This window comes from Glandiceps talaboti, chromosome 3 (genome assembly GCF_964340395.1).
Source record: "Glandiceps talaboti chromosome 3, keGlaTala1.1, whole genome shotgun sequence".
In the NCBI taxonomy this organism is placed as follows: domain Eukaryota; kingdom Metazoa; phylum Hemichordata; class Enteropneusta; family Spengelidae; genus Glandiceps; species Glandiceps talaboti.
Window position 1 is genome coordinate 5,597,637 of NC_135551.1, and position 24,090 is coordinate 5,621,726.

Sequence of the window (24,090 nt, forward strand, 5' to 3'; positions counted from 1 at the left end):
CATGACATAAATAATTAAATACTGAAGAATTTAATCAGTAGATAGTTGATTGACAGTAGAGTGCACCTGGGAGATCAATTCCTTAAAAATCAAAATTCTTGAAATTTCTCAAAACTTTGCCATATGAAAACTTGTTCCTGGGTGTAGTAGTAAAGTCACCTCATTGGAATCTAGTTTTTGGAGTGAATACGTAGCTTTCGTTCGAATCATTTAGACATCATCAGCAAAATTATGGTATGCTGTGTGGTCAGGTGGGGTGACCTCCTAATGGAATCGTAGTCACTTCAAAAACTAGATTTCAGTAATAACAATCTACTACTACTACCTACTACTACTACTACTACTACAGTACTACTACAGTACTACTACTACTACTACATGTACTACTACTACTACTACAGTACTACTACTACTACTACTACTACTGTAAAAAACGGAGTCTAGTATCAATTTCTATTCAATTTTGTTTCTGGTTCTTTTGAAGTTATAATGAAAATTTTGGGGCTCCCCATATCATTTTAAGGAAATTGACACTTTCTCACTTTCCCAGAGTTTAAACAAAGTATTTGGTTGCCATATTGGATTCTAAAATGGAGTATTTTTTTCATTTTGACCCCTATACAGAATTTGTCAGGGCCCCTTCATTTGTCTTCTTGATTGTAACTGGCATTGTGTTGGAGTTTTCTTAGACAAAGTAAAAGCAAAGTTTAAGATATATTTCCAAGGAACATACTACGTGAAGAGAGTCTCATAATATGGCTAAAATTGTGACTAGAAATATTGAATTTGAAAGGTTATTTTTTTCACATTTCTAGTCCTGTTTTTGACTATGGTATTCTCATATTTATGGTTATCACAAGTATCTTTACGAGGTTATATAAAACACAGATTTGATGAAAATGATCACAGCTTTAGCAGATCATGTGAAAAAAACTCTACGACTCTGTACCTGTCATTGCAATATACTATATTTGTATTCACTCAAGTTCCTAGTAAGAAATACATACATGTCTTTTCAATTCTAAATTGCATTTCAACCCCAATCAGGTCTGTTACTTCAATGCACGCATAGATGATGTTGGAGAGTTTCTACATTTATGACGGTGCAGGTAATGTAACAGACTTTAATGGTATGCGAATGCCAGGTCAGTGCACTAAGTGCATTTGCGCAAATGCTTGCAGTATTCTCTGTACATAGCTACTTTCAAAATTGAGGTGAGTATTAACAGGACAGCAGAAAACACGAAAGACAGAAGTGCAAAGAACCTGAGGATTTACACGGCTAATCATGTGTCATAGATTCTGATAACAGTACTAATTAGATGTGATAATGAATGTTCACGGACTCTGGGTTCATACCTAGTAATGAAATTTGGATTGGTATTCACTTTACTGTGACTCTATGAGTAGAAATTTCATTTTTACTAATTAGATGTTTATCCAAAACAAATTTTCATTACAAATGCAATTGTGACTACTACGTACATGTCATGGCTTTCAACTAGCAGTGGCTGGACATTGTCACGCTAACTTTACGTCTCACCATTATAATGATGGTTGCAAACTTTCATGCTAGCTTTATGTCTCATTGTCATAGCAGTGGCTGCATATTGTCACGCTAACTTCCAAGTCAAGAGTTTTACGACTGGTCCCAGTAAGTGAACACAATCATTGCATATTGTCAGGTTGTAGAATACATTTTAGTATAAACTGACAAGTACATTTTGTGATATTATGCTGTTGGTCTCCTAAGAAGGCACAATAGTACATGTACTAATAGATATCAAGCAAGAAAGTACTAAACATTGACAAAAATTTAAATCAAACAAAATGAAATATTCATACACATGCAAACTTTTCGAAGATTTGATTTCCTTTTTCAGAGTTCCACTGAGGTTACAAATATGATGTCACTTCCTGTATAATCATGCAATGGGTCTATTGACAACTGCATCTGTGGCTAAAAGTATGTCACTTCCTGTATAATTATGCTAAGAGTTTATTATTAAACTGCATTTGTGATTGCAAGTATGATGTCACTTCCTGTATAATTATGCAAAGAGTGTGACAACTAAATTGATGGTTTAAAATATTGCAATTGTGTCAATAACTAAGTTTGGATTTGATTATTAAATTTATGTCAAACATCTATGCATATAAACATTTCAATTTCAAGGAATACCACCTTGAAGGTCCATTTTTTCAGTTGACATAATTCTAATTACTTTAATATCAAACAACTTCCCAAAATGATGGTGAACTTATTGCATATATTTATTTCTCAGGTTTTATCCTACGATTCCTAGCCTACATGCTAACAATGACTACAATATCTGCAAGACTCATGATCAGTTTTCACATATTTTCAAAACTTAAAAAAGACCAAATTTCAAACTGCAAATCGCTATCCACTAAAACCTTCCATAGAAGTACTTGTATTACTTATTTCAGAGTTGCAAAATAAAACTTTTTTCTTCGTCACGTGGTGTGACCAAAAAAATCGTAGAAAATCAGAAACACTTGATTGCACCAACAAGGGTAATAAAAATTCATAAATATCATAATCATGATCATATTTTATGGCATGTTTTTTGACAAGAACTTGACAAAGTGATTTGGAATCAGTACATCAGCTGCTGCAATACAACAGCGGCAACTGATGTTTCGCCTTATTAAGATAACCTCATACTAACACTATTGTTGTCAGATGTTGGTTTAATTGTACTCACAGTAGGTTGGTGTTTCTGATGATTTCCGTGATCTTGCAGTGTACATTTTTGGTGACTTCCAATGTTTACACTATCTGGATTACAAGGTGAATATATTTGCACAACAGAGACACTACTGCTATTGCCCACTTCTGTAATCTACCACATTGAACGACAGTAATTTCAGTTTGTCTATCTTAGTAAAAAGTTGAAACCTCAACTGCCGCAGTAGTAAAGTAAACTTGAAGGACAACTAAAATTGTATCCCGTTGGAAACTATATTGCTCACCAGAACACTGATTCTCTTGCCCTGAATTTTCCTGAAGTGTGCTTTCCCTGATTTCTCGACGGTTATCAGAGTAAGCGTTCGTAAAATAGAATATATGCCTGACTGTTCAGGACTTTTGTTTCCGTGGCTTCCGTAACATGGGTATCACTAATGTAAAACCACTTCCCTTCTGTCGGATGAATAGGAGGCTCAAAATCTGACACTAGTTTTGCATTTTCAGCCTGAGATTTATCATCCTCATTACCATTCGAATCATGGCCACCATCTTGGTCAGTTTTCTGTGTTGCCATAGCAACATCCTGACTGTTACCATCTTCACCCTTGGTTTCTGCCATGTTTTGCTGCTCTTTATTTACGTTGCTTTGTTTCTTGGGATTCCTGCCATTTTGTATCACTTGCACGAATCGAAGCAATCTCTGTGACGGTTGTCGGACTTTGACGTATGCCGTATAATGACCACCTTGGAGTCCACCGCTGTGTTCTACTACACCGTACAGTGAATACAAAATCCTGTTTTTGCCATCAGCAACATCCTGTGAGGAAAACAAAAAAACATTATAAATATATCTATCACCAAAATCAGACAATAGGAGAATTTGTTGATACAAATCCTTTATTCTATACTATGACAATCCTAAATTAATTCTTACAACTGAATTAATCTAGCCAAGAATGAAATTCTTTACATAGATATTGATAGATTACTAGTATTGGTTTCAAAGTTCGTCTTCATATTTGCACACCGTTAACCATTGGATTGGCCTACTGGAGCATCACTGATGTTCAGGTTGGCTATTGTTCACATATGCATTTTATATACCAAACAAAAATACTGGATGATTTTACGATCTAACTCAGTTGGATACTGATAAAGCAACTGTTACCTTCTGTCTGTGCATACGTTTGTCTGAATGAACAGACGGAGGTTTCTACTTTTCCTCGACTACGTTGATTTTCAGAGATACATGCACATCTATTTTGTATATGAATGAGTCCATGTAGATGCGTATACAAATTTTAACTGTGACAGAATGCACATGTTCAAAGCAGAATTACTTACTACCATAGCAGCCATATCATTCAAAAATACACTGGACTAGTAGTATTTCCAGACAAGGCAATTACTAAGTGTGTGCACCATGGTGTTTACTGCTGGTATTATCTCTATGTTTAGTGTAACTTGAACAATGTCTTTCACTGTTATAGCAAATGTGAAGAAATTGGAAACCAATTCTAGCAGTCTATCAACATCTATGTAAACATTTTTGTTCTGGGATAGATTAAATCAGTGGTACAATTTGTAAACCCTTATTTGTCAGTTGTGGGTTACCTAACAAGTAGTTTTGGTTACCCAGACTCTCGACACTGGGGGCTATGCCTACGGGAGTGCCCCAAGAGAAAGTCTGGGGAAAGCTGAATCTCAACTCGCCCAAGCAGGAACTAGCTCCTAGAGCAGTGCATGCTGGGGAATACTTCACGTTCAACATAAACGATTTATGTACCTTCACAACAGGTTATCATTTCTCAAGTAACTGATACATCTGTATTACTACAAACGAGCCTCGTAAGCCAATTTCTTATGCATTGGAAGAAGTGTACTTTAATATGTGACTTCCGGCATGAGTTAATTAGAATGTTATTTCCCCAAGACTCTCATTTGGGTGGTCTCGTAGAACAGAGCTTCCAGTGGTGAGTCTGGGTAACCGAGACTATCTAACAAGCTGAATTACCGGTAATATAAACAAAACTCTCTCTGCAATCACAATTCTGTTGTATTCAGCAATAAATGTGCTGTTATCTACAAAGTAATCTCAGCTTGCCAAATAATTAACTTTGATCACAATATATAAGTTCCATACAGCATAATGGCAAACCTTTGCTGTTTTCGTTGTAAATTACAATAAAGTGTGATGAATTATCCACATCAGTTTTTACTCACCTTACAATTCTCACTACAGAATGGAGCCAAGTCTAATGTCAATGGGAAGTCCACATGACGGTTAACTTTACGTAAACTGTATCCAGCCTGATAAATAAACACAAATTTTCAAATCAATTTTCATAAATGTATTTATTTATTTCAGACTAACAACATAAATTAACAATAATTAGAACTCAGTTTGACTGTTTAATGCTACTGCTCTTCAATGACCAGGTGAGGGCCCCTATAGTGCTTGTACAAGTAATCTTCAATGACCAGATGAGGGCCCCAGTGAGGGCCCCTATAGTCTTGTACATGTGCTCTTCAATGACCAGTTGAGGGACCTTTGTAGTCTTGTACAACACCTCAGACAGTGTTCTCAGTAGTTATGCAAACCATCATTGCTTTCATATTTGGTAGTGTAACCCAAGGGTCTGAAGCTACTCTAGTATATTTCTGATTCAACCTGACAACAGCTGTTAATACTCTTGTGATATTCCACATGGTGAATCATGCATGTTATTCACATCAGTAGTTGGCAATTCTTGAAGTGACACCATTTGGTATAATACTGTATTGATCTTCTCTCAACAGATTCAGTTTGTCCTTTTGCAACAATATGCTACTTTCTTTAATATTACAATTATTTGAGATGTGAGTACTGGAGCCTGGAGGAGGTAATGTCAATATTGGAGGAGGTAATACCAGTACTGGAGGATGGCAAGAGGTGATAAACTATTTACAAGCATACATGTACACCCCCCCCCCCCCTTCGCCCCTTCCATCCCCATCCAAATCAAAAGATAATTGACTTACTTGTTGAAATCGTTTGAGATGTAACGTCAGTATAGGAGGAGGATGAAAGATAAGTAGTTGTTTACTAGCATTGGTATACATTATCTTATCACCTTTATTATCTGTAAAGTTAAAATGAAAACAAAATACAATTATACAACTATGAAGTGTACATTTCATCTCATATTATGTAATTGGTGATAATTTATTTATGAGTAATAAGGTTCAAATTTCAATTTTTCAGTACCTTTTTAAAAGCTTGCAATACAGCTTTCAGCTTTCACGAGTGAAATGAGTGCATGCTACATGTAGTATACTGCTAACATACTTTGCTCTAAACTGTTCCTATATTATACAAATGTCAATATAATAAAAAAGATATTTTCTATGTATCTAGTGATGAAATCTTACAAGGCAGAGAGATTCCCTGGCAATGTGATCTTATCCTGTAAGTACAAATTTACAAATGGTATATTGTTTGAATGAATGATGCAATCAGTAAAAACTATGGTAACTTTTATATAGTACAATTTAACTTCAGCACAAGACACATAGTTGTAAAGTTGTCTTTTCACAAAATTGATTTTATGAATAAGTTTTGTATTTTGCCTTTTTTGTAGTAAAACAGAGGCTGATGCTGCATATTTGGCTTTCTCCATTTCCGTGAAATTTCGTCAACCCAGTTTTAGAAGACTTTCATCTTTGCGCTATGTTTTTAAAACATAGTTGAAATGGGAGCAGCTATCTGCCTGAGATTAAGCATCACACTTACATTTTACATCAACGTGGGGACATCAAAGGAAAAATAAATCTAGACAACTGAAAGTTGACATACCTCCATACTTAGTCTTGGTACAATTCTCACATCCAAACTTATTCTTTCCTGTGAGTAATTCCTGAGCTGTGAACTGACTGAGACAAGATTGCACAGAGCATTCATGTGAACTACTTTGATACTTAGGTGCTAGGGCTACCATAGCTTTCCTGTTGCCTTCTATATCGGTGATGACCTCCTGACCTCCGACAGCACCGAGCTCTTCTAACGGAACGCTTGACTTCTCTTTGAATTTTTCAGATGAATCTCCCTCTCCACTTTCCATCTGTACCACATCCCCATTTGGAAGTGACTTATTCTTCTTTTGTTCATCTAGTTTCAGTCCACCTAGTTTCTTGGTGACGTCGTCGGTGCCATCAGCAAGTTTAGATCTAACACATCCATCTAAACTGTCGCCCTCTAGTGGTCCATTTTGTTGAGTTGAATCATCAATTAAATCTTTCTTCTCACTAATACTTCCCTTCCCGTCACTTGTTTCATTATCGTCAAGTATACCATTCATAAGTGGTATACTTTCTTGTGATACATCTTTCTCATTTTGACATTTCTCACCCGATTCATTTCTAGTCCTACTATCTTTACCCTCATTTCCCATCACATCATTTGTTACAATTTGAGGGATCTGTACGTTACCGTCTATCTGCGTAGTTTGTGACGACTCATCTTTTACGATTTCATCTGGTAATGGGCTGGCATTACTGTCCCGTCTACCAGTTGAGGTACTGCTGACACTGCTATCTCTACTGTGTACAGCAGGGGGTGTGTGTCGTCGTAAATCACGTTTATCTATCGATGTCTCGCTATCAGCATCATTGGGATCTTGTAGCAAGCCAGGATCTGACTGCTCCTTTTTGTCATCTAATTTTAAAAGTTTGCCTTTCTTCTTATTTTGCTGTGTGTGAAGATAGAATGATTTGACTTAGTTACAACCCATGAAAAAATACTGATGCATTTACTTGAATGAAGTGAGCTAAGGAGGGACTTCATACATAGACAAAATTAGGCATGAGAGACAAAAATAGGGAACTTACAATCCAGACTGAGCATGCTCAGACGCAAAGGACTATGGGATTGTCTGTGGCTATCGTAATACCTAATCTGGAGCTACCGATAAAAAACCTCCCACAATAGTCAGGGTAAACTATGAATTGACCATTCGTGGTTGTAAACGATGTAACAGTATTGTTTACAATACGAATTTATTAGTATTTATTATCACATTTCCCATGATGCAACATTCAACATGGCGGGTACTTCTGATGTAGGTTCAAGTGATGCTTTTATCAGTTTGTTTATATCTGTGGAATTTATAATGTAACACTAACAGTTGTACTTGATTGCTATAGCATGTAGTATTCTACCACTACCAGTAAACAAAGTCATGGGATCTTGGCTCTTGTAGTGTTTATGCTTTGATGAATTACTGACACTAATTATTAGTCTTTGCATGAATAATGTCTCATTCCTTGCTTACTATGAGCAAGCAAATGCACTAATGGGTTTTGGTTTTTTTTGAAGGTTAGTTATATGATTGGTCCCAAACCAATACATGTATAACAAATTTATATTATCCTGGTAGTTGAGCCTTCAGTTTTCTATTAAAGGTCGACACAAACTCAAACTATTGTCACTGGATATTGATAGATGACATTCATAGTAGAATGGTTCAGTTTATGGGAGAAGCCATGTAACATTTTACTCCAGTAGTCTTACAGTGTACATTTTCAGGGACTACCAGTGTTTACACTATCTTGATTATATACTGGGTGATTATATTGACATCACCGCAGCACAATGCCATAATCAATGTATATTTTTAGTTTTTGTCTGTCTAAACTTGTCAAAACTTAGGACACCAAAGTCTTATTTCCAGACAGATAAACATGAACTTAATCTCTCCAACAATTTCAACTATTCTTTTATATAAATCAATCTCCAACATTTACCTTTGATTCTTTCTTTGCCTTTTTCTTTGCAGCTTTTTGTTGATGTTTACTCATTCCAGTTTCTTCTTCTGTTTTCTTAACAAATGTACCGTCAGCTGTTCCGTCTTGTTCTGTACCGTTCGTCTTGGTAGATGACTGACTCACACGTCTACTGCATTTCTGAAATAAACCTTTGCCAGGCTGAACACAAACAGCAAACAGGAATTAACATCATGTATATTATAAAGTGATGACACAGCCATACAAACACTGACAATGAGTCCTTGCTTTAAACATATTTTAACTATTACATCAGGGAAGGTTTTCACACCTTATCAATTCCAATATTTGGATTTGCTTAAATGTAATAGGAATTGAAATATCTACATGTACATGTATGTTGGACCTACTGAGACTGGTACACAGGTGGGCTACATATGTATATTCTACATTGTACATGTCGGGACAGATTGTGAAAATAGCATAGGATACATGATCTAAATGTTGTAAGTATAGAAAGTGAATATTCTTCTGAGAAATACAAATGATTAAACTCAAGAACACATGCACATATATACACATACATGCACAATATGCTGTATACACACATAAACCCAAGCACATGCATACACATGCCTGTAAGCGCGCGCACACGCACGCACGCACGCTTCTATAGTATACCCTCCAATTCCTGATCTTGAGATTTGATGCCACAGATATCACTAGACCACATATCACATGAAACAAAGAACTTGGAGAAGATAGACTGTGTTACATTACACCGTGACAACACTTACCCACACTTTGGCCTCAGTAATTGGAAGAGAGAGATCTAGGAATGGTTCATATACTTCTGATGGCTGTAATACAAAGATGACAAGGTCAACATTAGGGTCATTACTTGGTATATTGTTAGGTACTCCATTGACCATGTTTCACTGTAATTATGTGTTCACTTATAGTATCCTATGTCATGTATGTTGAGTACATATTCACCATTGTCTGACAAGAATTACTAATTTCAAAGTCTTTTTTACGTAGCATTAGTGTTGTGCAGTACTTATGACATTGGTAATCCAGCCTTCAGTTTACTAAAGATAGAGGCAAACTAAATCTATTGTTCTTCATTGTGGTAGATTACACAAGTGGGGAGGTGATAGCGGTTCCTCTGTTGTGCCATTCTAATCACTGTGCGATCAACATAGTGTAAACATTGGAAGTCCCACAACAACACTTTATAAAGTTCATGGAACTCTAAAAATAAACTAGTTTTCAGAGACACCTCCCTACTGAGTCTATAATTAAACTGGTGTTTATTCAATAGCTTATCACTGTTGTATCACTATGTTGTGACAATCGTTTTAGTTTGTGTCTATCTTGGAAAACCAGTCATAACTACCAGGGTAGTATTATTTGTAAGTGGTGGTTGGATAGAATTCTAATATAACATGATGTATTCCAACACTGAGTTCATGTTTGTAATACCATGGTGCAACCACTGTGAGAGTTTGTTTCAATGTGAATGTGAGTGTATAATAATATGTGTAAAGAAATGAGTAGACAGTAGTGTAATGAGTGTCATCACCACAAAAGGAACCAGGGTATTCATAGGAAATTCAACTTGCTGCTAACACACTTCAGTGTATTTCCTTTACTTAACTGTCTTGTAGTTTTAGTCAATTTAACTGTCTTGTGGTTAGGCCAAATAACTGTCTGAAGATTACCATGACAACATTCAATGTTGAATTACCTGACGACACTCCTCACAGTGCACTGTACTAATCAGTTGACCACCAAACACTCCATCTACAAATGTATGGTTGGCAAAACGACCGTAATCTGAAATATAACACAAAACAGATAGTTGGCAAAATGACATCTAATTGTCTGATGCGGACGAGAAGAAATTAACAAGGGTTCCCATATTTGTTTTGGTGTGACAGTATTCATGTAGAGAGCTTCTTGATAGTAACACTATTACTCCGTTCACACTAGGACCTATCCTCCGGAGAATCAGTGACTTAAATTAACTCCGGAGGTAATTTGCGTGTGTGAATGGTCGACTCCGGAGAATCTGTGGATTATTTTACTGCGGAGGTTTTGGTTGATTCAGCTCCGCAGATCCTCCGGAGGCAAGGATTAGCTTGTACTAAGTTGTAGGTGTGAACGCTTTACGCCGGTGTAAGCACCCTCAATCGGTGTATTACAGTCATCGCACTAATTTCCCGGACAGCAACATACCGATGTTGCCAGCTAATTAGTGCGCAATATCTGAGTTCGATCGACAATTACCGAGCCACATGTTTATATTGTAAACTGATGTCGCCGTGTACTTAGGCCTTTCTTGTTTATTAGAACAGTGGTGTGCAGCACCATGGGTGAAGTCATAAAACTTTGTCCGGAAGAAACCATTTCATGTACTGGTTATAAGTTGGCATAAACATATTTGTATTTATATACTCAACTTTACTGTCACACTTTGGTAAGCTTGCTAATCTTTATTCAGAACCACCAATGTATAAAAAAAACATTGAAGTCGGCAATGAATCATAAATATCGTTAGCGTGTACTGTGATTTTGGGGTTCTTTCCTCTGTTTTTGTACCTTTTTCCGTTCCGATGTTTGACTGGAAGCAATCGCTACAATTTCTCCAACGGTAACGCAAATGGCCGAGGTCACACTGAAAACGCTGTTTCAAAATGTTGCTACTTTTAGGTTTTCCTAACCGTCGAATTGCAGAGCCAAACTACGCGAAATATTATTAGGAGAACAAGACTCGTTAATTTGCTATTTCAACCACCGTATTGCCCAAAATTTAACACGTGTGAGATACGTTTTTTCGTTATCTGAAAAGATACCTTATGTTTAGCACACGATGTCTTCGCCACCGTATTTACGGAAACTGCTATCAAAGAAGTTGTTGCCGAGATAGCACCGTAATTTGCGTAAATATTCTCTTCAGATTTTGTGGATTTCCTTTGTATTAACTCTCGATTGTAAGTTTTAACGGTACATTTTGGCCGACATGCGAGCATCACAGCCATAAAAGTTCAAACGCTGTGAGCATTTGTCTGTGAATATATGGTTTGTGTAAAAGTTGCTATTGATGTCTACGTTTTAGGTACTTGTCCTCGGATTTTAATTTTACGATATTTCCATCTTGACGTTTTTTACTGAGACTGAATGTGAATGTACTCGGAAAAGTAATGGGGTGACTAGGGGAACCCGTCCCGTTTTACATGTGCAAGTCAGATGGCGTCACGTAATTAATCTGCAAATAAATGCAGCTTGTTCTCAACATCACGTACAATAGTGAAATTGATAACATATATTGGGTCATTTCACCAGTGCCGTAAGTGTTTGGAAGTTGAGTATTGCGTGAATCATTTTTTGACTTTTTTACAAGTGAATGTCTACGCCACACTTATTCCTCTGAAGATTGTTCAGTCCAAATAAATTAAAGTAAAGACGATACGAGATTTGATACATACTGATATTGTTACATGTACAGTAACAGACATGCACACAGTGCACAGATCACATACGGAAGTGCAAATTTGCCGCCATAACAACGAAAGGCCTAGCGTGGGAAGTATTTCGGAAGGCAGAATTTGCCTGCGATCTCGTTGCGATATTATTTTTTTATTAGCGGGTTGTTCACCATTTCCATCACTCCTACCTGTCTTACTAGCCGGAGAAAAGAAATTAGTTATTTGCTGTTTACTCCCGGGGTTTACTCATACTGAAACCGGCGGTGGTTCTCCGCTGTGTAGGCTATCTGCTGTACTGTAGGCTATCATGTCGACATGTCAAACTATCATTACGAAGTCAACATTCGAATCAAGGTTATCAATCGTCACAGAGCATACAGCATGTCCCTCGCTAATAGTAATACACCCATGGTCCACAACAGCGAAAGAGGTAACAACTGGTGTGACTGAATTCAGAATTTGTACGAATAGAAAACACGTTGGTCGACATGTCAACGTCGAGCGTGTTGCGTGGCTTGTCGAAAGTTAAGCTGGGCATCACAACGCGACGACGAGTGAAATTGTAAACATGCATGAAAAGATGTCTTCGCTTATTTCTCGAACGCATGAACGTATACAGCAATAAAAAACACAAGGCAATCTTTACAACTCATGTTGTTTACAGTGATCGCACTATGCACTTATCGTTGAACTTATCGTTTACGCCGGCGGATAATGGAGTCACATTCCATGTGTGAACACATACAGCTGATCCCCTTTGTTTACTAATCGTTCTCACCTATTTACGCCGGAGAAAAAAACACACGAAAAAAGCAATATGAACATGCCTTATGGCAAGTCGTAGGGCTACCAAGTTTAGTGTCAGTATCACTAGTTACTATATTTCCATTTTCACATTTGTAGAACTTCATCCTAGGTCATTCCTACCTTTAATTTTTTCTTTAGTTTCTTCATCAACATTCTTGGGATTAACAGTGGTTTGATATCCAAATTCCTTCAGAATACCTTCCTTGACTCGCTGTGTACAAAAAACATCAGAAAAAAAAGGTGAATACTGGGAAAGGCAAACTTATTCACAACAATACAATAAATGATTTATATATCAGAAGAAGTACGTAAAATACTAAAAACAAATTTTGCATTTGGTTCTTCCAGAAAATGAATGCGTTCTCATTGGCCAAGACAACCGACCACTCAAAAATACCATAAAGGATTGTGGGAAAATATGCACATCTCCATGGTAACAATATGGTAGAACCAAGATGGTTTCCTGTGGTCTCACATGAACTGATATGTCATGTGATGATGCAGGGACAATCAAAACTTAATCATTTGATATGCTTATACATCATGATCAAACTGTAATAACTACGTTCATTTGTTCTCACTAGGTCATGTGATGTATGTACAAGTAATAAACTATACAACCAAGTCAACTGTAACAATTACACTCATTGGCTACATGTTTCATGTGATACATTGTCCAGTTTGGTAATTGAGATAAATAGATACATACTAGTAAGAACCATTAAGTGAGTACAACGCAGACAAAAAACAACAAACTCTTGCCATTGACAAATTAAACTGGAATACTGTACTGTACCTTGTTTTCTTCGGATCTCATACCATCCAGTAAATAACGTAATAATTCATGGCTGTCTTGTTGTTGGTAGCCTTTAAAACGAGGTGCCCTGTGGACAAAAAGCAAAGATAACTCATAAGTTTACCAAGAAAACATGGTTGCATGCATGTATCTATCCACTCTCTCAGAACCACAAAACTGTTCACTTTAACAATCCCTCAAATAAGGAAACTAGAGATGAATGCATATCAAAGAAAACGACTTTCAAATTTGTTCAGAAGTGGTGTGGTATCTGTAGCCAACATAACCAAAGAAAATCACCAACAATTACAAACTTCGATTATTATTATTGGAACTTACAAGCAAAGATGTGCTCATACAAGCTACAACCATTTTAAACTTGCTTCTTGAAAACAGGTTTTCATCCAAATAGTGAACACAAACAGTCAACATACTAGTAAACAAACATTTCTTTCACAACAAGAGAACTTTTGTTCGAAGGTTTGGGAACCCTTCTAACAGAGGGGGAAATGTGGTAAAGGTGTATATATTTCAATAATTTGTACCAAAATTTGGAAACACTGGTAAAGCACCTGAGGAACTTAGGTTGATTTGACTTGCTTACTGCCCTTTATATAAACACTGTCATAAGTATCACACAGACAGAGAGAAAGAGAGCGTCAAGACAACCATCAAAACTTACTTCTGACAAACTTGGTTAAACAGCATCCTAGGACTTACAGGTCCTTTACCACTTTCACTCATTGTTTTCAGAAATAATACCATGGCTGACGTCAAGGAACCAGCTTCTGCTAACACTATAGATAGGGGTGTCTGGAAACAGGCAAACAATATGCGGTAAAGTGAGGTTGTAAAAATGAGGGTGTCTGGACACTGAAGAGCATATATGTGATAAAATTACAAGTTGATGATGAGGGTGTCTGGAAACAGACCGGTAATATGAGATAAATTACATGGTAAAAATGAGGGTGTCTGGAAACAGACCAGTAATATGTGATAAATTACATGGTAAAGATGAGGGTGTCTGGAAACAGACATTATATGTGACAGAGTTAAATGGTAAAGGCAGGGGAGTCTGGAAAGAGACAGACAATATGTTATAAGGGTGTCTGGAAACAGACAGACATGAAGTTACATGAAGTGGCATGGTAAAGACAAGGGTGTCTGGAAACAGACATCAACTATGTACAGACACTTGTTAGACATGGCTGGCAACAAGAAAATGTATACATACCAATTTTTTGTCTTCATGTTTGATATTTTTCTCAGGTTCATCAATTTCTAGTGGTAATGTTACCATAATTCCCTTCTTACTCAGTTCTAACATGACAGGTTCTAACACATGGGTTTGATTCATACTCTAAAATGGAAAACAAACACTTGTATTATTTGTTGGTTTATTAAAGTTGGTAATATTGTAAAGTTGACTTGTCATCCATTCTCTTCACTCAGGTTTAGAAAACCAGTGTTTTTAGATATGGGTGGTAAGGTCCCTTAAAAACTTATGTGTTTCAGATAAACACCAAATCTCAAAATAAGGTGGTAGGCAGGATTTATTTCTCTTTTTCCTTTTCTTCTTTTTTTTTCTTTGAGGATCTGTTCAAATGTTCTCTTCATATTTACAGAGGTCAACAGAGACTTCTCATTGATGTAATCAAACTTTCTGTACAATACGCAAAAGACATTGTGTGCTATATTGTATTCCACCATATTGTTTTGATAACATGAGGCAATGATGTCTCCAAATCTAATTATTTCATGCGCGACTTTGCACATTTTTTCAATTTTTCAAAAGTTGTTTTGAATTTTCCTAAAAAAAATGTTTTGGGTGCCAGTAAAATACTAGGTTGGGCCGGGTTACAGGAACCAAACAATTATTTTGGGGGGCTTAAGCAGGGAAAATCTACCTTGGTTCCCTAATAATTTGACCGGGGTTCCCACACAAAATTATGAAAGATTGCATGGAAACTATAGAAATTTTATCCCTTTCCCCTTCCTGTTACCGGGGTTCCCCAACATTAGCAAAAAACACTGTATATTATGTCATGAGAAGCACTGACAAAGAAAAAACTGAATTTCAGAATGATGTATTGCTTTCAGTTGATATCTACTTTCACTATGTCAAACTTTACATAGATAACCCCTCATCTGGGTGGCTGGGGTGGGGTCCGTCACCTATGGGACTACATGTGGTAATCCACTGTGACAACCCCAAACCCACTTTTGAACTATTTCAACCCAAAATCAATACCCCATTTTACATTATTTACAACTGCTTATAATAGTTGGACCAGTATTTAAACAATAACATTGACAACATGACAGCATACTACACTTGACTTTAGTATGAAAAACATGTCAAAAATTGTAAACAGTATAGTAGATAGCATGACAGCACACTAACCTGCATGACAGCATTGAAGAAACATGTATTACCAAGGTTATTCAAGCCCTGTAAACAAACACAAACACAATCAAACCTTCAATCACAGTAAACACACCTTCTACAATTGAGACATGTGACAACTATTCATTTTAATTTATTTATTTTATTTTATTTGTCTTATAAATCTAAGGATTAGATGTGACTCATAAGACACTTGAATAAACAAACAACAACAAACAACTCCTGGCTGCCCTCATGAATAATTAATTAGCAAAACAGTGCCAGACACAATTTGTGACTGATAACAGTTCATGATACAAGCCACATGATGACTTTAGTCCAATTTTCAGCTCGTTCAACATAGAAATACATTGATTAGTAACAATTTTAGTCAGACTTTGGTACAAACAGCTCTGACTACATTATAGTACATAGTGTTCATGAAAACTTTATACTGGTAACTGTACTCTCTAAATTCTCCAGAACATGTGTTATAGCACACAAATAACTACTTTAGCAGACATCCACAATAAGGCATCAATATCATTTTGGAATTAACCATAGAATTTCAACAATATACAATATCATGATGTTGACTCTTACCTTGACTTTGTGTAATACAGCACTGCTGGCTTTACTTGTCACATTCTGTTTATCTTTCTCCACTAATTCTAATTCTTTCTCTTTCTTTTTCCCTGTAACAGCAATACAAGACCCCATCATTAATGTATGGTAGTTGATCTCAACTAACGCAGGTATAAAAGTTCTGACTCTTTTTCATTACTGCCCTGTACTCCCATGACTATTACAACCTAATATCACTACATTAACAAAAGTAAACTACGGTGGGAACACCCACATTGATTTCCTGTTTGAGTTTAAAAATAAACCTTTCAACTTTCCGCAACAAATTTTGTATCAAATATTCCTCTCAGTTCCTAGTGAAACAACTTTCATATATATTTATTGCTCTTAAAGTGGCCATATAGAAGAGGATTTGGTATTTATTTTAGAATTTTAGCCCATAAAACAATTTCATCATGGCTTCCTACTTGAAAAATCAATGCAAAACAACATATACCAAATCATTGTTTGTATAAAATCTAAAAAAAATTTGCAAATGATTAATAACTGTCAATGTTTGTTTATTGTACATACAATAACAAAACTTTTTACACATTTTTTTAGCTTTTTGCTCTGAATTGAGTTACAAATACAGACTAGATCAATGTTGCTTCACATTGATTTTTTCAAGTAGAAAGCCATGATAAAATTGTTTTATAAATTAAAAATCCAAAATAAATACCAAATCCTCATCCATATGGCCAATCTAAAAGCCAGCGGCCCAAATTGCACATTTTCCACAAACGAACAAATCATAAATGGTTACAGTATATAAAGAAAGAAAATACAAAGATGAATGAATAACTACCTAACTAAATATTCTGAATGATTTATACACAAAAAGTGACAATTTGATTATTACAGACTTCTTATTGCATGCCATGAGATCTTAGAACAACACACTCAGAGAAAGAGAGAGGTAGTTTTATGAGATACACAGACATATACAGACTTCACACACAATATACAGTGTAATATGGGTTACAGTTCTGTCCACTACTTCAGACCCTGTATCGTTATTTCTCCCAACAACAAAAAAATGCAAAAAATGTTTCATTTACACAATTTTCACGGGCAAGGGTTATAATATATATGCTGATAGGTTACTTAGAGTGTCAATCAACTTTGGTGGATGCTAAAACTGATTATACATACAAATTTTAACAGGTTGTGCAAAACACTATTTCACTGTGATAGCTGATAATGTGAGTGTGTTATTAGCACACAACTTAGAGGGAAAACTGTACACAAGTAAAATGGCAAGAAATGAGAAGTGAAGTAAATAATTTCAGTCACCATTAATACAAGGAAATTAATCATACATCAAACCATGACTCAGTTCGGAAGAAACTAAGTAAACAGAGACAAAATATATATATAGAAATTCTGATGACAATATTTTTCTTAATATAAAACATTTTGTTACCATTAATAACACTTTTGATGTTCAAACTACATAGGGTTCAAACTACATAGGGTTCTCTACAGGTTTTAATAATGGTGTGGTGAACTCTGACCTACCTACTGTGGTGAACTCTGACCTACCTACTGTGGTGAACTCTGACCTACCTACTATAATGAACTCTGACCTACCTATGCTTTTTTTGAAGTCATGTTATCAGTAACAAACATTTTTTTCATTTTTGCATAAGTACAATGCACAATGTAGTTGGGTACAGAAAATGCAATATCAGTGCTACATAAATCACCAGTTTCTATGCTAATGACACAGTTGCTATGGTAATGGAAGTTTCTATTGTAATAACACAGTTGCTATGGTAATGGCAGTTTCTATTGTAATAACACAGTTGCTATGGTAATAGCAGTTTCTATTGTAATAACACAGTTGCTATGGTAATGACAGTTGCTATGGTAATGACAAGGTACTTGTGAGGCAGTGGGTTGTCCAGATCATACTTCATAGGACCTTGGATCTTATGATTTTTTTTAAATGACAAATAATTTACATAACAATGGTGGCCTTAATAAAACAGAAGAGGACAAAGGTGGCTGACCTGATTTTACTTCCTCCTGGATCAGTGACTTCAATTGTCAGGCATTGTGACTCATTTTATTTGAAACAGATTAAATTTCATGAAAATACAACTATGGGTTCACAGTCCATGAAATGCTAACAATGTTTCCCATAATGCACTGCAATGCAATTACCAGTACACTATGCAACAATATGCAAGCGCACTGACATAAGTAATCACTTGTACATACTAAAATGATACATACATGTATATACATACCTCCAAATACCAAAGTCATTTATGAATACTACAGTGTAAATCAGCATGGTTCAACTCCTACACAATCAGTCTAAATATATAATTGTCTGTTTACCTGATGAAGGTCTTTCTGGTTTAGTGGCACCAGCTTGTTTCTTGATAAATTCCACACATTCAGTCAGTTTACGACTTCCATCCAGTGTGATGTCATCATCACATTCGTAACACCTGAAACAACAATTGCACTTTATCAATTCTGATATTAAATGAAAACAAACGCAACCTGAGTCTATACGTTTTGGGGCATAATTTTTGCAACATATTTATAGGGTGCATGTCATATTCTACATACTGAATATATACCTAACTTATCACTTACAATTGCCTGAACTCAAACCTGGTGTTAATATATAACTTATACACGATTCAATGACGTAATATTTTTACACATATGATAAAATGTGAAGGAAATCCCTAATATATAATTCAACTGTTCTAACAATGCCAGAAGACAATTATAATGTCATAGAAAGTATACATCGACATTAACAGTATACTAGAATAGTTTATCCAAAGTATTTTCACTTAATTAAAAAGCTGAAAATCTAAGCTTGTGAAACTTTCATATTTAAAGAATTTTCCATTAGATACATGTACATCAGCAGAGAAAGTATGATTGGGCCCAACATACACTATATGGTAACAGCCAATGTACTAGATATGGTTGATGTCATACAAAGGACATTACACCACAAATAAACCACGTTGTACTCGCTCAAAAATATTAATTTTATAACCTGGTCATTCTATATTATGAAAGGTACTCAACATATGAGTTAAAACATTCAATGTTTTTCCTGGTTTTTCATAAAATATGTTTGTGTACCGATAGGTAAAGTTCTATCATTCTACAATATTTATCTTCGGTTAGCCGGAAAGCACTATCATAGTTCATACTAATTTTTGTCACTGCTCCTCTATTTCAGACTGATATGGCTCTGTACGTTACTCATACTTTTATAGGTTGAAAGGGAATGGGGAAAAGGGGGAACAGATACAAACAGTTGGCCAGAGGAGCACTGGAGGGTGTGGCAGAGAGCGTAAAGTGTTTTTACTTACCATACTGCCCAGTTGTTAAGGTTTAATACAACGGCATGTGGCTGTGAATGGGCAGTTTGATAATGACTGAGAGCATGCTGACCAGGTGAATTACGATCACAACCCTAGAAAAATAAATCATTTTAATATTTACATGTACATGAGTGATCATATCTACTCAATACAACACCTTACCTAGTTCTTTGACTTCAGACAAAATAAATGGCATTGCGTTCAAAGTCACACTACTTTCCTGAGAAGTAAACTGTAAAATTGACACCAAGTTAATTTGCAAATTTTGACTAATGTGCATTACGATATTGTAGACAATTGATGGTGAAACAGTTAGAGTGGTTGGATTGGAATATCTGCAGGTTGCAGGTTGCAGATTTGAGCCTCACTGTTGCCGTTTGTTTCCGAATGGTTAAAATCTGTGTGTAAGATTTGAACCATAAAACTACCTAAATATACATTGCATATCTGATACCAACCCTGTAAACAATACCAATTTGGTATATTTTTATTGACCTGGTCATCAACGAGCAAACAACAAGAACTTGATAGTAATTTTATTTACTTGATGACCATACAGTAAACAACAACAACTTGACATAATATTTTTATTTACCTGGTGACCACACTGTAAACAACACCATATAGTAATTTCTATATCATCAGGCAGCATGGTATCAGCTGACGTCACTTCATCATGTACTCCCTTCTCTTTCCCTTTACCACTGTCTTTTTTACAAGTCTGCAGATTAAAATATAAACACACTCATTTGTTGCACTATTTCTACTGGTGTTGTCTTTCTACTAATAAACAATTTAAGTATATTTCATAAAATCAATTATGCCTTGTATCTCTACACCAATTGAAAATGTCAAAAATATCTTAACCAGCCCACTTCACATTTGGATTCAAATTTACATGCGAAAACAGTTGTCTGGCACAGCTACACAAAAGCTTGGTCCAGATCAAAAGAATGACTGCATGTAATCCTCGTGGTACCATTGATAAGATAACACTAATGTGATGGCATGGGATTGAAACATACCCCTTTAACTGAAAAGAACATCTGAATGATATCAGGTGTCTAAGTAAGTAAATCTCAAAATAATTTTCAAACTAATTTTTCACACTTGCTAACTTCTTAGAAATCTGTCTTTTTAAACGTATTGTTTTACTTGTTGATAAAGTTACTTCCTTTCCATTTGTGTTTGAAATAAACTCCCTTCCTGAGTAAATGTCCAGTTGACAGACTCAGTAATTGAAATGATTATTGTTACAACTGTCATATTAGGGTAAACACCTACCGGACATTCTCCAAGTGTCCCTTGTTTCAATGCTTTTTTCACATTAGAGAGAACCACTGATTTACAGACATGTTCACAACTTTTTCCTGCAACAAAATCAAAATCGTTATACAAGAATGTAATAATACATGTAGCTGTAGTTGGACTGTAAAGGATACACCAGGCAATTAATTTTGTGTTTCAATGTCAGTTTTTCTGAGCCACTCAGTTTGTTAACTCTTCCATTGTTCTTTGTCTAAGTTATACCCAGGACTGTAAGAGTCACAAGTTATTATGGAATCGTCACATTTATTTTAATTGATGAGGAAATACAGCTTTTTGATTTAGCTATTGAAGGAAATGTATTAATTAACTATTCAGTCATAAATTCTTCCATTGAATAGTTCTTAGTCCTGTTTTTGCCTTTGAACAGAAAATTTACATTCTACATAAGGCCTAATAAAAAACAATTGTGTGGTTCCAGTTACATTCAATTTTAGAATAGGTGGATTTTTTATTTTATTTTATTATATTTTTTTTTTCATGTGTGAGTGTCTAGTTCAGGTTTTCCATTGTTTTCCAAATGGTCTCTGTGTTGTTTATTTCATCCTATCAGATGTAAAACCATTACAGATTGAAAGAACAGTTTTAGAGTGTCATTTTAAGTTGATGGCAGTTTTTGCATCTACTATTTCTTGTGAGATTTCACAATTTTTGCAATTTTATTATTCTTTTCTCGAATACATTAAAAAAAGTTTAGGGTTGGCAGTGAAAAGCTAGGTGGGGATCGGGTAAATGGAACCAAACAATTATTTTATTAGGCCTAATGACATTACAACCCATGTCTACATCACTGATTCTGTCTGTGGTGCTTGAAATATAAATCAAAACATTCCAATCACCATTATTTTTTCCCTGATTTTTATAAAGTTTGCAAGTGGATGTATAATTATATTATTCCCAATATTTTTCTTCATTCAGCCAGAAAATATGTGTCACCTAAGGATTTTGTCAATACTTGTCTAGCAAATTCAGTAACAAGGCTCCTTAGGTTACTGATAGTTTACTTGCAAGGACAAAGAAAATTATACTACTATTACTAGGGGATTAAAATAAATCCCATTGTCAAGTCTTATACTAGTGAAGTCTCTGGGCTAATAGTCTAGAATTTGAAAGATACTACTTTACATTGAATTACATGAAAATTATGAATGAATCTAATTTATCTGGTGAACAAGGGTCAATATGAAGCTATTACAAGGTTGCCACTGTTGGATGTGAAGCTATTACAACCCATAACACCAAAGTAAAGCACTTTTTGTATGTACCATAATAGTTCATAGCATCCATATCAAGTGTTAAAAAAAAGTACATACTGTTTTTTCATTTGCTAACTGATCACATTAGAAAGGCCACATGCTGGGCTAGTAAATAGTAACCGAAAGAGTATACTTTTTACACTTGATATGAAAGCTATAATTTAAAAAACGAGTGTAGCACACAGAGGAAGTGCTTTACTTCAATGTTACTAGTTGTACAAGGTTGCCACTGTTTGGAAAACATACAGATACATTATCACTCATTAACAATGTCAATACAGCTATTAACTTGTTTCCTTTGTTTTCCAACCAATCAGAATGAACCTTGTAAAGTGTTTCGCATTATCTGGATGAGGATTCCTGATCATTATGATTGTCCAATCAACACATCATGGGAATACAATGTACCTTAGACGATTGACTTTATCTCAATTAGTCTTTCTGTTTCCAATGTATGACCATTATTCTTACCTTGGATACCATCTCCTGCTGCTTCATCAGAGGAGTCATTATTAAACCTTTCATCTCTTTTCTGTTTCCTTAATCTATGTTTCTTCTTCGTCATGGCCGTTAGCTGACTTGTCTCCAGTACTCGCATTTAGATGTTCATTTACCCAAAACTGAAAGAAAAAAATTATTGAGGATTTTTTTTAATATGTGACTTAAGTTTTAGGATTTCCACCAACACTGTAGGGGAGTCTCCCTATTTGTTTTCAAAATTCCGTAGTTTGACAAATCGAAAGGAATATCCAAGCCTGAGTCATCAGTCGCCCCCGCTGTCATCAGTCACGATGATTCGTATGTCATGTATGTCGACACAATTACCGAGTACGTGAACTCTAATATTGGGGTCATTCAAAAATGCCCCATACCGATGATACACAGTTCACATTCAAATATAAGTACAACATTCTCTGGTACCAAAGTTTCATGAGGGAATGTTATTTTTTTACTCTATGTATTACGAAATGTCACGCTTCAATAATATTACTGAGTCGGTGTTACGAACTGTGATATCGTTTTACCACCCCCGGCCTCGAACTTCTGTCGGACATCACTATGATATTTCTTTCGTCTGGGCGGAGCAACACGACGGTCTCGTCGCATAAGGCGAGGCAATTTCGGCGCCTTACATTTCAAAACAGTATTGGAAATTAGTCTTCAAATTAACTTACCACTTTAACCTTGAAATAGGTTTCCAACAGGAGGTTGGAAACGGTATATTCACACGATTTACGTCCGCATTGACCGCATGCCCTCGAAATTCTTTAACCGGAAGTAAGCCTTGCGCTTTACCCCTTTACGATAAACTTCATGTTCGGCGCTAAACAGTAACAAGATCCCGAGATAAATCAGTTTTCGATACTTATTTAAATCAAAATATAATATATAAGTTAAAAAGTTCGAAAGCCTCACTATAAACACATAAGTAGTTGCGCTGGGTGATTTTTTTTCATTGTCGTAAAGAAAGTTACGACATTCAGTCTTTTGGCTGTAACCTCGACCACACGTTAATATTTTTACATATCTGGAATAGCGTAATATTGAAAAGAAAATAATGTCATG

General features: G+C 35.6%; 1 protein-coding gene across 1 annotated transcript; it reads right to left on the reverse strand.

Moving 5' to 3' along the window:
• Positions 1-504: 504 nt before the first annotated feature.
• LOC144432584 (ubiquitin carboxyl-terminal hydrolase 16-like) lies at positions 505-23,795 on the reverse strand. The gene is made up of 19 exons (XM_078120828.1): positions 23,700-23,795; positions 22,996-23,144; positions 21,227-21,312; positions 20,538-20,663; positions 19,931-20,034; positions 18,927-19,039; positions 16,557-16,648; positions 15,972-16,019; positions 14,802-14,927; positions 14,250-14,380; positions 13,568-13,655; positions 12,892-12,982; positions 10,224-10,312; positions 9,271-9,333; positions 8,495-8,674; positions 6,549-7,440; positions 5,735-5,835; positions 4,937-5,023; positions 505-3,530 (listed from the first exon to the last, which is right to left on the reverse strand). The coding sequence occupies exons 2-19, from the start codon at positions 23,120-23,122 to the stop codon at positions 3,063-3,065; spliced, it is 3,012 nt and encodes a 1,003-aa protein (XP_077976954.1). The 5' UTR covers positions 23,123-23,144; positions 23,700-23,795; the 3' UTR covers positions 505-3,062.
• Positions 23,796-24,090: the final 295 nt, after the last annotated feature.

What these genes read in the sequence shown, in the direction of transcription:
- LOC144432584 (XM_078120828.1), bottom strand. Translation starts at nt 23,122, where the DNA reads ATGCGAGTACTGGAGACAAGTCAGCTAACGGCCATGACGAAGAAGAAA. An exon ending in GGACACTTGGAGAATGTCCG is followed by an intron (nt 20,664 to 21,226) that starts GTAGGTGTTTAC and finishes TTTAATCTGCAG; the next exon opens with ACTTGTAAAAAAGACAGTGG. An exon ending in ACCAGAAAGACCTTCATCAG is followed by an intron (nt 16,649 to 18,926) that starts GTAAACAGACAA and finishes TTGCTGTTACAG; the next exon opens with GGAAAAAGAAAGAGAAAGAA.